Below are 14,942 nucleotides of genomic sequence, written 5' to 3' on the forward strand. Positions count from 1 at the left end.
TTGGATTTTCAAAAAGCCTTTTGCACGTTTTTCAATCGCGCATACTTAAAATAACAGCTTGTTAACCCTTAACATCGGCATAAAAAACAACTTTATTTTTTAACTACATTGTTGTCACTCTGAGTGGTAGACGGCTCCATTTCTGTGTTGAAAGTTTGTTTTGTTTGCTTTTGGTTCACACCTATCAGGTGAAAACATGTGAAACAAGTAATAGATTTAAGTATGATATATAATGATACGATAGTTTTTGAAAGATTAGCAAAGACAATGCAAAAAGGTGTGGGCGTTGGTTGGTCGATTGACGGACTAATCCTGAAAACAGGGAACAGCAGTTTGAAATATGAGCCTTGTGAATTTGCAGAACGTAAAAGACTGCGCTGCCCCTATAATTTTAAAACAAGTTCAGCTGCATTCACACAAAATCAGTGGTTGAGGCGCTTAGCTGCAGGGTTGTGCGGCGGTCGGGGAGTGTCACCTACATCAAACCATCTTTAATCTTTTCAGTAAAGTCAATCTGACAGTGGACTCAAAGCCCACGTTGGAACAGACTTTATTTAGCAGATATTGGGGATGCAACATACAGTAGCAGCGATACAGAAGAGTCAATGGCGTTTAGGCTTTATAGGCTGGAGGAGGGGGTCAGGAGTCAAATCATCCTCACCACTCACATGGTCAGCTCCTACAAGCAAGAGGGAGAGAGAGACAGAGGAGACAGGGAGAGAAAGGACATTCAGAATGAAACAGGGAAAACCATTATCATGAATAAATAAAATTCAGTTGAAAACAAAACTATTACAACTGAATTTCCTTCATTAAATTATACCACAAAACATCTTCCCTGCTACTGAAAAGAAGACAAGTCACTCTTGATGCCTCATTTAAATTCCCTGTCAGTATGAGCGGCTCTGTTTTTACACAGCCAACTTTTGCTCATGATATAAAGGCAGCTTCATCTTGCTTTCCATTCCATCCACAGAAAAATCAACTGCGTCACTTAACAACTCTGTTATCTCAATGTGAGTTGCTGCTGCCACCTAGTGGGCATCTAGCTGCACTGATGACCTACAGAACTGTAGAGGTTGCTCAGTTACTGGGGAGAAACTCTACTTGTCATTTGTCCTCTGCACTTTTTCCTTTCCTCCACCCCCTCCTCCTCGATGCACTCCCCGCTCGCTGGCTATGACTCATTATTTTGTTCACCATCTGCCCCCTCCCTCTACCTCTCTCACTACCTCCCCCCCGCGCTCCTTCCTTCTCACCATGATAGCATTCACAATGTCATTCTTGTTGTGTTTCAGTGCACGGACGGCCTTGGCTCGTGACACGTTGGCCTGAGCCATCACCAGCTCGATATCCCTCTGCTCAAGACCTCCCTCATCCACCTGATGTATAGAGAGAAAAGAGAAAAAGAGAGAGACATTAAGTTAAAGAGACAGTTCACCCCCAAATCAAAATACATGTTTTCCTCTTACCTGTAGTGCTATTTATCAATCTAGATTGGAGATATCAGAGATGTCTGATATAATGGAGCTAGATGGCTCTCGGCTTGTGGTGCTCAAAGCCCCAAAATATGCATTTGGAAATTTAACAGCAATTTCTCTTTCCAGAAATCATGACTTGATGACTCAAGATAATTCTTGCTATGAGCAGTTTCATGTTGGAACTATTTTCTTTCTACTGAACTACAATGGCCAACTGTATCACTGTGCAGAGGGATGTGTTAGCTAGCTAGCTTACTCAGCATCACTGAGCTAGCAAACAATACAGCTCAGCCAAAGAGGATACCAATAATGTTTTTACATCGCTCTATGAGTAGATGCACACTTCCTTCTTTGTGTCAATGCAGTTGGCAGGTGTAGCTCGATAGACAGAAAATAGTTCTTACATAAAACTGCTCACAACAAGGTCTGTGGATTATCTTGAGTAACCGGGTCATAATTTCTGGAAGGAGACATTGCTGTTGAGTTTTTCAAAGTATTTTCTTGGCACCACAAGCCGAGTACTATCTAGTCTAGACTGATATATAGCACTACAAGTACTAGGAAAAATGTGTATCTTTTATTTTGGGGTGAACTGTCCCTTTAATAACAGAATGCTACAACATACTGTGCTGTCGTTAGTGGGATAGGTGTTCAGATATAGTTTAGACAGTACAGTAAGTACCTCTTCTTCCTCCTCTTCACTCTCCTCCTTAATGGTGAGACTGGGTGGGACAGGTGGGGCCAAGGGAGAAGAGGTCACAGGCACCTTGAATTTCTCAGCAGCTGCTTTGTGAGCCTGCTGAGATAGGTCCTCAATCTGACAGGAGAGGAGAGGTTGAGAGACAATACATGAACTGAAGCTTAGGCGTAAGAAAGAAAGATAGAAAGAAAGACTTACCTTTGCCTCTCCAAATACGATGTAAATGTCTGATGCGGGGCTTTTGAACACATCTGGTCTGCTGATGACAAACAAGATACTCTTGGACTTCCTAATGGTGATTCTAGTCACACCATGGACCGGCTTCAGACCCAGTTTAGACATGGCCTACGGTATGTACAGCAACAGACAGAGTGACAAAGAAAGACATATTAACACAAATGCTAAACTGTCATATACTCCACTTTATTCATTTATTTATTTTCATACAGCCAGTAGTCTGACCTTGCGGGCCTTCTTCTCACTGCGGCTCTGTTTCGGTCTGTTTAGCCCTTCATCTGCAAAGGAGATAGACTGAAGGGAAAAAACAAATGTTAATTACTTTACTGTAATAGTCTAACTATGCTAATTTGCCATATGTCAATTTTGCTAATATCACCAAATGTGACTCATCTCATGCACAGTTAGGTTTTCACTGATATTTTGCTGATGCCAGATCTGATTTTTCTGCCCATTCACAGGACGAGATGCATTTTATGTTTATAGCTACAGAAGTAAGGGCAATTTGTCTATCATGACTAGCACTGGCTGCCATAAATAAAGAAAAGACCAACGCAAGATCCTTAAATCTTAAACCAATTACAACACGTGAGTGGGTATTTCTCATGTTTCATGCTCTCCACAGCTTTCCTTTTACCTTGTGATGTCAAGATCTACACATAACACAAGTTATAGTTTTCGGGCTTTCAGTGCAGCCCAGTAGCCAGAAGAAAATGTTGCCATTGTGCATTGCTGCAAAATACTAATACAGTACATTTGTATGGTTCATACATATCAAATCAACGTTTCTGAAGTGACTAAGTGTAAGAGCTGACTTGTCATTGGGAGGTTGAAGGGATGGTGGATGACGCTACATCTAGGAAAGATGCCTGCCAGGCTGCAGACCACTGTTTGAGGCCAAAGAAACAACAAGTCATAGCAGTGTTTCCAGCTTCTTTTCAGGCAACAAACGTGGGTGTTAGCGACCTCTTGCTGTTTTTTCAGCAGCTTTTTAAGCAAAAAAAAAACATCATTGCTTTCCTGCTGGGTTAGTGGCCTGAAAAGTGGTTGTTTTGACCGAGACATTGCTGCTTTCCTGCCGGGACTGTGCCCCTAAAGTGGGGTATATTAAACCAAAACATGATCTTTTCCAAATTATAACCAAGTGTTTTTTGCCTAAAACTAATCACACATTAACCACAGCATTGTTGAAACTGTAAGTTTCAACATATCCACGACATAATAACCTGCACGTGTAACATATCCGTGGTTTGCAGTAACATACAATGCCAACATTTTTTCTGGCGATTGGGTTGTTCAGTGTGTAAGCAGTGTACCCCTGATTGTGAAATCATTATGACAAGAACTTGAAAAACAAGTTATATTTCTTCACATAATCAATGTTATGTCAAAACAATACACTATAAAGTTTAACATGTTTAAGGTAATAGACAATCTTTCCTACTTATGCTCTCTCTCTGCCATGCAATACTTGTTACAGAGGGGGTTAAAAAAGATATCATTGTACAGTACAGGAAAAGATGGCATCATGAACACTCACCTGGGGCTCTGATGGTCTCAGTGGCTCTGGCTCCTCTAGCTCAGGCACTGACCCCTCGCTCTCAGACTCATTACAGGAAGCCAATATGGAGCCTACACAAACACATAATGAACACACATCCAAGTGCATGTAAGTGAAGGATATCATATCCTTATTGCCATAGAAACTAATCACCATAGTAGAACTAATACGGGCATCAGTGACTCCGTCTCATTAGTGCTATGCTGATGAAGAGTACTCATTAAAAAAACTCATCTACTCAACATCAGGGAATTTAATTAGCCTAAGGAAAATATATTTCATTATGTATCCATACTATATGATTTTTACATTATGTGCAATATGTTATTGGCAAAAACAGGGCACTTCATAAGCGGAGTCACTTAAAGCTATTCTGTCATTGTCAATTTATATTCAAATGAATAACAGTAGCTGTGGGTGTGCTATGTAGAAACAGAAAGAGAGATGTAAGGAGACAGAAAGAGAAAAGGGTGGAGTGTATAAGGAGATTCCTGATGCTGTATTGCATTTCCCATGTGAGGTCAGAAACAACTCACAATTGTTTTTGAAGGATAGGTCGATCTCTTCTGCAATCTTGTGGCTGTGGTTGATCGGACAGCCTGACTGTCTGTCGGATATTTGGTGGGCAGAGAAAGGTTGTATTTCCCGTTGATTAGACGGACCAGACTCTCTCTGCATGGCTCCGTTTCTGTTTCCTGCCACTCCTCTGGCCTGGGATCTGTGACCATGCCGAGGCAGTCCACCATCATCCTCACTGTCTGTCTCCTCCTCAGCCAAACTGGGACCTTACAGAGCACACATTAATTGATCATATTTGCATTAGAGAGTTCATATTTGACTTTGTTTTTACAAACATTCTGCTTCTTTTTTAATTGCTTAAAACCAACAGACTAGGGGAACATGGTGGCCATTTTGATTCTTGATAACAATCCCAACTTGCAAAGCACCCTTTCACTGTTGCCAGAAATGACTGTAACAAAAAGGATAAGGGATTCCTCTGCTATTAATCCAACAAGCCATCATTTCTATACTCACCTCTGCACCTGTCTTGTGTGCTCCACGTGCAGCCTTGCTTGATTTGTTTGTGAGGCTGGATGTTGAGATTAGCCTGAGACTGGGGATGGGAAATAGATTCTGGAACACATGCTGAATCTCCAGTCCCAGGTGCAGGTGAAGACGACTCCTGGGTAGGCTGGGACAGGCTTAACGGCATGGCAGTGGAGAATGAGGGTGAAGAGACATTTGTGGTAGATGTAGTTGATGCAGAAAGGACAACAGTGACCTCTTGGAGGTTCTTGTTAGGAAGAATTTGGGAATCGGAGGTTTGTTGTACTGTGGGGGAGGTAGAGCGAAGCGTAGGGGTGGAGTGGCATATGGACAGTGAAGGCTGTTGCTGGGCTGAGAGGACAGGTTGGGATTCCTGCACAGGTGTGGAAAGATCATCCTCTGGCTCTGTTGAGGCACATGGTAGAGGGGAGGAAGAGGAAACAGGAGAGGGTGAGGAAGACAGTGGAGTCAGGGAGTATGATATGGTGTCATGGGCAGGTGGGCTGTGGCCAGTATCTATGTTGTTGTCATTAATATCCACCATGATTCCCCTCTGACTATCAGGTAGTGGTCTGTTATCAAGCACTTCCTGTTCCTGATGTAATTCTTGGTTCACTGCCAACCCAGCGTTGAGGTTGTCTGGGATATGTGTGGTAGAATTGCAGTATCCATGACTAGGACTTATGACATCAGGACTGGGACTGTTATCCCTCCGCATCTGTGAACCAAATTGAACTTTGTCTGTCCCAGATGTCCTCTGTTGACAGTCCGATGTTGAAGCTTTGTTGTTTGCCTTTTGGCCTGTCTTCGTTGTAGAAGTGTCTGAGACCCCCTTTGACCGTCCATCTGCTGTGGTATTTAATGGAACAGAAGGTTTCTTTGGATCATCAACAGATTCGGGGCTAGAGTCAACATGACTGGCTGTCTGGGATGCCCTGTGTTTGTTCTGCTTCCCTCTCCTCCCCTTCTTAGCAGCAATTGGTTTATCTGTGCAAAGTTCCCCTTTTGGGGTGTGACACGGAAAGTGCTCTGGGCCATTATGTGCAGGAGAGGTTTTTCTTTCCCTTTTGTTCTCATCATCTTTCTCTTCGCCTCTCTTTTTTGCTTTCTCTTTCACCTTTTCCTCCTCATCTTCTTCCCCTGAGTTACAAACAACATGTTGCTGTCCTCTAAAGGCATCTTTAGTCTTTGGTTCATCAACAAGTCCGTCAGTCACAGGACTGGCATCACCTTTTCTTTGGCCTTCAGTCTGAGGCTCCACTATCTCTGGTTCTGATGGAGAACCAGTATTTTCCACCTTGTCTTGACAAGCTCTGCTTGGTCTGGATTCATTAGATTTACATTTAGGAGTAAAGGAACCAAAGGATCCATGTAGCAAAGAAAATGCTGTGTTACTCTCTGGAGTGATTGTCTGACACTCTGGACTCGTATGACATCTTGACTTGATTTTATCTGTTGAGCTGAGAGGCTCGGTTGTTGCCACTTTGTCCATGTGAGTTTCAACTAATGGCACTGATATGCCACAGGCCTCGTCCTTAGAGGATTGTGTTTGTTTAGTGTCTGAAGCCTGGTTTACGGAGCTGTCTTTTTGTTCCCCTTCATCAGGCATTGTGTCAGAGAGTTGAGGTGGCATTTCCTCGAGTGGAATATTAGACACAGATTCTCTTACACTGATACTCACACTTTGGGGTCTCACTTCCTCTGATAGAGCATTCAGACTTCCACACATGGCCACTTCCAAGGAGTTAAAGGCAGAGTCATTGTCATTGTTTGAATTCTTCCATGTGTCTTGTATTAATGTGTCCGTGTTATCGCCATCATTGTCTGGATTTAGATTACTAACATCATCCTCTGGGAATCTGGAGCTTCCATCCTCTCCTCCCCCTGCTTCAGAGATCTCCTCAATTGATCTCCAACAAGCCAAGTTGGACTCAGAAGCTCCCTCTCCTACCAATTCTTCATCTGCCATCCGGTCCCTTTTTCCACACAGACTGTTGTTGTCTTCCTCATCCAGAACAGAACCCAAAACATTATCATAATTTTCGCACACTTCACTGCTCATGTTGGGAACCATGGCCGTCTGTGTGCTTTGGCCCTCTGTGTCACACATGAGCAGACCCTCTGCCTCTAACTCATACCTCTTCCCCAGAGACAGGGAGAGAGACTCCCCTGCTCCCCAGACACCAAAGTCAGCCCCTGATCCTAATCCTAGACCAAACCCCAGGCCCATCCTGTCATTACACCATGCTCCAGATTCAGGACACATCTCCCTGCTCCCACCTCTGCTGTCTGTTTCTGAGTTTTCCCGTTTGGGTGAGATAGCAAGGGGGGAGTGTGGGGATCCAACAGCTCCCAGCACCCCCTCATCAGTAGTCAGAGTGTTTTCTCTCAGGTTTTCCTGGGCAGAGTCACCAGGGCAGTGGTCAGGGGTCAGGGCCAGATTGTCAGCAAGTTCTGAGATTATCTCTGGAGAGGCAGAAACAGGGATATTACTGGGGTTAGGACTAGGGTCTTTGGGGCAGGAGAGAAGAAGAACACCCTTATTCAAGTCATTGGTGGCAGAATCAAGGCTTCTACACTCCATACTCATTGACTCAGCTGAGGCATTCCCATTCCTCTGGTCAAGCTCAATGTCAGACTCCCTGTGAGTACTGGTCTTACATAAGGCCTTTGCACCTCCAAGCACATCTGCTTTATTGGAGAAAGACTTCGATAATGCAAGTCTACTTACTCCTACAGTCCTGCGGCTTTCTGGCTGATAATGACGAGGCTTGATGAGCAATTTGAAAGAGTCTCTTTCTAGTGGTTCTTCTGTGGGTTCCTCACCTGAATAATCATTGCTCTCTTCCAAATCATCATCTTTTATCTGGGGATTTTCACCAGCCATTTTTTCCAGAAGACCTGAACTGTTAAGGTCTTTTATCTCCTGTGCAGAAGCAGCAGAAGGAGGAGAGGTGTGGAACTCAGCTGCAGGGTCAGGTGGACCACAAATGACAACAGGAGTGGTGGAAAGATTTAAATATGGACTGTCTTTAGGCTGCTCAAGAGGGTTGGAAGAACCAGAGATATCCATCATCTCACTTTCACTACCACTCTCATCCAGGTTGCTGGAGGACTCTGGTTGATGAGACATTGCTTCTGAAGGATCTACTGGTTTGTCTGTGCTCACTTGTATGTGCAAAGGTTTTGTTTGACCTATTCCACTGGCAGATTCCAGTTCAGTATCTGACTGGGGTTCAGGGGGTGAAGGTTCATCCAGAGGTTTGGGTTCTGTATTGTTGCCTTTGGGGTTGGTAGCGATGGATTCAGAAAGACAGGTGGTTTGGGGCTGATCCACAAGTTCCTCTGTGCTCGGTTGTGTGTGCATAGGTTCAGTTTGACCTGTTTTAGTCGTAGACCCCTGTTCTGGTTCTGTTTGGACTCCTGTTAGTTCAACTGCATCCACTGGTGTGGGTTCGAGTGATTGTGCATGCCTCTCAGTGCTGTATAGACGTTCGTCTTCTTCCCCGTTATAGGAGGCAGAATCTAATGAGTCATCTGTATCGTCTTGGAAACAGAAAGATTCGTCCAACCCCTCATTGATAGATGTCTCTGAAAGTGAATGAAGGAAGGACGCTGAGCTGTCCTCATCTGTAGGATCCTCTACTGCTTTGCTGTCACAGTCCTCATCATCCTCTTCCTGCTCTTCTTCTTCCCCCTCCTCCTCCTCCTCTACCACTTTCACCTCTACCTTAGCTTCCTCACTTGCCACATCATGGTCACCATCTTCATTATTTTCATCATCGTCATCACCATCAGCAGCACCATTAGCATTGCCATCACCCTCATCATCATAATCATAATCATCATCATCCTCTTCCTCATCATCATCGTCATCTTCGACATCTGCTTCCTCTTCTCCTGCTGCGTAAGCATTAACATCCTTGCCTTCATTTCTGTCATTATCCTCTCCTATATCATTCTCATCTTCTGTGGGGAAGAGGGTGATTTCCATTGAATCGGCCTTAAAGATAAGGCTAGTGTGGAGGGGAAAGGAAATAAGGGAGGCAGGGATCATCCTTTCCTCCTCTGGTATATCATCAGTGCAGGCTGCTTGGGAGAGCATGAAAGAACTGTGGCCGAGCCTACCAAAGGCTCCAGGACAGAAGGCATCCAGGGGGCTGACAGGTGAGTCAGGGCTAAGGCTAGATGAGGCCATGGTCATGCTCTCTGTGTCTGGGGTCAAGGCAGTGGAGGGTAGTTCTGGGTGGTCATCCATCTGTCCATAATGTTCCTCTGATATACATGCATCCAGTTGCAGTTTCAGGCCTGTCTGCATGGGTCTAGAGTACCCCACTCTCCCTGCTACAGCCTCTTCCAGTGGGCAGAGTGAGCTTTCAGACTCTCCCCCATCTTCCTGGGAATCACTGCTACGGCTGCTACTGCTCCTCAGGGGGGATGAATCCTCAGTCACCCAGCAAGGACGGCAACTTTCTCTGGAAACCTTTATCTCTTCCCCTTTTAGAGCCTCATCCTCCTCGAGGATCACTGTTCCTGTTATACCCATCCGTGAATTCATGACAAAATCCTCAGGACGGTACAGGCAGAAGTCTCCTGTCCTTTCCTCCTCCCGTTCTGGACCTGCTCGTCCCTTTTCTTCCCCAACTTCATCTCCAATTTCTGATAAGGAACCTACAAAGCAAGCAGGGGCCTCCTGTGTTTCTTCTGTGAGAAGCAGGTTGGGAGAAGTGGAGGGGGAGGTGGAAGATGTGTAAGAGGAGGTCCAGCTGCCTCCCTCCGCTGTGATATAAGAGCCAGAGGGAGAGGTGAGAGGGGAACAGAGGTCCTCGCTGTCTGAGGGAGAGCCAGGGGAGAGTGGGCATGCTGGAGAGCCAGGATATGAATGATGTTTAAGGTGTGAAGAGCGGGAGGCCATCTTTATTGGGGTGGAAGGGGCGGTATAGTACAGGTCAGGGTCAAGAGATGAGGGCACACCTACTCGTAGTGGGTCGACAGCGTAAGCCGGCTCAGAGAAGGACAAAGCAACTGGACAGGCCAGCTCAGAAACAGGAAGGGAAGGCACTTCGTCAAGAGAAAGGGTTTGATCCTCTTCCTGGTTGTCTTTTAAATTGTCATCTGTTGCGATTTGCTCTTGGGAGGAGGCAGAAGGACATGGAGGGTTCTGAAAAGGGGAAGGGAGTGTGGTTGGAGGCTGCACAGGGTCTATTTGCTGATCCTGCTGTTTTGGGGAGCTTTGGGCTTGGTTTTCCTCTTTGCTGGTTTCCAGCTGGGTCTCTTTTGCTTGTGACTGAGGACCTGAAAAGCTTGGAATAGGTGGCAAAGGGATAGCCTGACCACTTGGCTCAGCGATGGGGGTCGTTTTTCGGATTTCTGTTGTTTTGAGCAGTGTCTCTTGACCCATCACCACCCGTGCATCAATGGTCTGTGGCTCTTGATAGTCACTCTCCACCTCAGAACCAGTCAGGACCTGGGAATAAGACATTAGACATAAAGTTCACATCAGTTAACTGATAAAATGCATCTGATGGCATAACTGCTGTAAAATTGCACACATGCTCATACATACAAAACACATACCTTGATTCTCTCCATCTTAACAGGGACATGGCGGCCACACGGTCCATGACCACCTAACTTTCCAGACAGTCTGGGTGTGTTGTTGCGATGGTCAGAGCCTTCAGGTTGAGGTCTTGGAGTACCAGAGGAGTTAGGTGTTGCATGAAATAGGCGTGGTCCAAATGGAGAGGTGCATGCTGGGAGTAGCTTCTGAGGAGTACTGGGAGAGGGGCTAGAACCACTGTCACTAGGGGAGGAGCCACTGTCGCTAGGGGTGGAGTCAGTAGATGGGTGTCTGGTCATGTCTGAAAAACATAAAAAGCAATGCAAATACAAGAGTTCAAAAAAAGAAAAGCAGCAGCTGCCTCAAAGTCTTGAATTAAATAAATTATCTATCAGATTTACGGAATATTTTAACTGTAATAAGTGATCAACAAAGCAGTGAGACCAATCGAGCTGTCTGAATTATCTCAGTACCATGACACTAGACATGATGTGGAAGGCTACGCCTCCTTTATTGTACAATAATAGACTTTTTATCCCTTGAGTTGAACTTTACTTTTGTGTTCCCACACACTCAGAGAGAGAGCTCCAAAAAATGTCACCAAAATGCCAGTCAGGAGATTAACCAAATAGCACGCAGCTTTGTGTGTTACTCTGACACTGCAAATGGCTTTGAGAAGCAAAACAATCAGCAAGAATAAAAACAAAGACCAGCAGAATGTTTTGCTGTTGGAGGTGGATTTTGTTTGAAGTTTTTGAAACCGATCAATCCTGCCTTTAGTTTTCCACCTTAAGGCTGGACTCAAAACATGGATGTGGAAAACAAAGCTTCTCTACATACACTACAGTATCTTACTTGACCTCTCCAAGTTTCTCTGTCTGTCTTTCTCCTTCAGTATCAACATGCACAATTGCACAATTAGCCAGTGGCAAGAGGAACAGTCATTGAATTACAGTGTTCTCTGTCCTCTTGTCCTTCTAGACCATGCTATCATCTTCATAACTGTCATCTGGAATGGAGAAACCACTGAGATGAAATGACAGGATGAATCCAAGAAATGGGGTCAGGGGTGAGTGCAGGGAGTCTTGTGTATGGGCGAGAAAGAGAAAACAAGAAGACGGAGAAGAGGGAATTAAAGACTGTATTCTTCATTTGATTCTTTTTATAAAAAAAAAAGATATGGTTATGTCAGATTGATTACCATAATACAAAAGTGTACATTCACTGAAATATCCCTGAAGGATGTAAAGTATCCTCTGTCTCTATAGCACACATGGAGGGAACAGAACCTTCATTTGCTCTCTTAACTGGGCCATTGCCACGGTGACCTCAATCCACATGTTGATTGGCCATTATAACACACAAGTGGCTCAGCTCGGTGCCAGCCACAAACACACTCACCCTGACACACACATACACACACACTCTTGCTCTGCCAGGAACCTAGATATCACTTACTAATTCACTCTCTGTTCTGCATCCCCTCCTTTGTCTCACTCTCAAAATTCCTCCCTAAACCATTTGATATCTAATCCTCACTGCATTATATATATGTACAGAGAGAGAGCTACATGTAGCTACCTCCCCTTTGTTCACATTTTGTTGTGTCTCTCAGCTCCCTTCTCTCGCCTCCATGTTCTTTTTTTCTCTACACATAGTATATCTCCTCCCTCGCTTCTCTCCTGCCCTGCCTGTGGTGGTGGCAGATGCACTCATCAGCATTTAGCAGCCCTGCTCCAATAATAAGCTCTAGGTGTGTTTGTGTGCATGCTGAGTCATGTATCAGAGACTAAAACCTGCCACTAATCAGAAAGATGCACATGTAAGCACAAAAACCAACGCCTGCTCTGCACTTACATGTACAGTACAGCCTAATGTGGCTAATGTGATTGCTTCCTCCTGGATGGCCTAAAAAAAGGCACCCAGCTTTAGTGACCACGTGCACAAGCGAACAAAAACCAATGATTAATCCATATCTGACTTATATAAAATTACACCAAACAACAGCATGTTAAACACATTCAGAAAAAGAATATCTGTCTCCATAAAATGCGAGGCATTGGGATCACATGTGAGAGCTGCACACTGCTGGAGCTACTGTTTTGCTAGGCTGCTAAATGAGCCAGTGACACGTATTATTTCTGCTAGCATAACTGCCAGTCTCCGTCTCTTAGCTGCAGACTCACTGCTACAAATAGTCTGTGGATGTGTGCCTCTCTTCCCCTCCCTGGCCCAGCCTGTGAGTCTCCTCTGGGAGGATGCAGTGAAATCGAGCACCCGGCTTGCCGTACGGCCACAGGCCGCAGCAAGCTGAGCAGACTGGAGCTGCGTCACAGAGGCTGCAGCGCTGGCCTGTCAGCCCCAAGGGGAGCCTCTATTTCATCTAGTGCTCAGATTGAGCCTTGAAGAAGAGACACCCCAAAAGTCTCATACGCTTCTTTGTCTTTCTCCATAAGCCTCCCCTACAGTCGTTATTAATCCTCCAACCTCTGGTTTTGCATCAAGTATGTGCCAGAATACAACTATAATAGTATAACTAGAGCATCCGACAATCCTCTCTCCTCCCTCTCTTCCCAAGATTCAGGCCAAGAAAGCTTAAAATAATTCCAAGCCTAAGAACAGATCATGGCAATGATGAAGTTAAAGCAAACCACTGTAAACTACTCCCAGCAGAGAGGAGGCAGAGAGTTTCCGTAATAGCCGTTAAGGTTATCCATCATAACTGTCAGGCATCTACAACAATATACACTGTGCTCGTGAAAGCTTTATTGTGTACAGTAACTGTAAGAGACACAGTGGTCACAAGAGTTTGTTACAATGACGACATTCTCACTCTATTACTGCCTGACTGCAATTAAAGGGACATTAATAAAATCTCAACCCTCCCAATCTCTCATCTGCACTGACACAACATTATCTACTTCTATCTCTCTCTTCTTATTCTCACTGTTCTACAATCACTTATTTTGTGATCTCTCAGACACACAGCAGCAACACGGGCAGTAGCTGACGAGATTTGTTATAAAGGCTCTCTTGCTTGTGTGGTTGTGTTTGTGTGTGCCTACAGAGTGCTGCCATGCTGCTGTGTCATGTTCCTGCTGAGGCTGGGGGAAGGGAGGAACCACTCTACGCTGCCCTTACAGCTCACAGAATTACTGGGGAGATGAGGATGCAGATGGGGTGGCACCAGGGCTAAAGATGGGGCAGCAGGACAAGGGGTGAGGAGGCAAGGGTTAGGGTGGGAGAGGATGGGGGCTGTAACACAAAGGTTTTGAAAGTCATTTAGACGAGAGATTGCTTGTTAGGATTTAGTGATGAGGAGGGCAGAGAGGTGGGCTGGGAGTTGACAGGTCTGGGGTGGAGGCTTTAGGGAGGCTGCTAATAGCTGGGAGCTGGAGGGGAAAACAACATGCGGTTCAGTGAGGAGGCTAACATGCAGCTGAATTACAGCTTGCTGCACATGTCAGCAGACACAAATGACTCCACATTGCAGTTTCAAAGCAGATAGTGTTTACCTAAGTCACATTATCACTAGCCCAGCAGTCTCCATGTATCTGCCATGCTTCCTATCCTGCTAACTCCCCTCATACCCTAATCTATTTAGCACTACTTCCTCTACACCATCCTCACCCTCTTCCCTTGATTATGTCCTTGTCTCTGTCTTCGATCGCATCCCCCCTGCTTTATTAGCTCATCCTCCCCATCTCCATCTCCATCCCCAACCCCAGATGTCCTACCTGGTCCAGGGAGCCCTGTCTCCTCAGCTCCCTGCTCTGGATGTTTGTCGGTGGGGACAGATCTGTGAGTGCTCTCCCCCGGCATGCTTCTCGCTGGCTCTCTTTGGCTCTGACGCAACAATAAACCATACAGCCGGAACAGACAAGGTGAACAGAGAGAGGGAGTGAGAGAGAGAGTGTGGAGAGGGGGAAAGAAGAAGAAGAAGAAGAAGGGGAGGGGAGAGGAGGGGGCCTGAATGCTCAGCGACCCAACACTCAGATCTCCCCTGCAGCACGTGTGTGTCTGTGTGTGCGTGTGTGTTTGTGTATGAGACAGAATGAGACAGACAGAGAGAGAAAGAGTGAGAGTGAGAGATGGGAGTGTACGCTGGTTTCTCTCTGTGGTGCAGCACGGAGATGCTGCTGCTGTGGGCGTCTGTTTTAGAGCCTCATGATCCAGTTCATCTGAATATGTGTATATGTGTGTGTGAGTGTGTGTGTGTGTGTATAGATTCTGAGTGAGCTGCAGTATCCTCTCTTGATGCCCAATTCCTGCTTCCCTCCCTCCCTTCCTCCCTCCCATCCTTCCTCCCTGTATCTCTCTGCCCCTCCTTCTCTCTCAGCCAAGCTATGACTGGAT

The 14,942-nt window shown here is 45.5% G+C and overlaps 1 protein-coding gene across 1 annotated transcript; it reads right to left on the reverse strand.

Moving 5' to 3' along the window:
* Positions 1-219: 219 nt before the first annotated feature.
* On the reverse strand, positions 220-14,490 carry nacad (NAC alpha domain containing). Its single transcript, XM_050046571.1, has 10 exons — positions 14,324-14,490; positions 10,604-10,887; positions 5,015-10,493; positions 4,516-4,764; positions 3,959-4,050; positions 2,644-2,712; positions 2,380-2,526; positions 2,164-2,298; positions 1,260-1,382; positions 220-679 (listed from the first exon to the last, which is right to left on the reverse strand). The coding sequence occupies exons 1-10, from the start codon at positions 14,406-14,408 to the stop codon at positions 665-667; spliced, it is 6,678 nt and encodes a 2,225-aa protein (XP_049902528.1). The 5' UTR covers positions 14,409-14,490; the 3' UTR covers positions 220-664.
* Between the last annotated feature and the right edge of the window lie 452 nt (positions 14,491-14,942).

The sequence above is a fragment of the Epinephelus moara genome, chromosome 6 (assembly GCF_006386435.1).
Source record: "Epinephelus moara isolate mb chromosome 6, YSFRI_EMoa_1.0, whole genome shotgun sequence".
In the NCBI taxonomy this organism is placed as follows: domain Eukaryota; kingdom Metazoa; phylum Chordata; class Actinopteri; order Perciformes; family Serranidae; genus Epinephelus; species Epinephelus moara.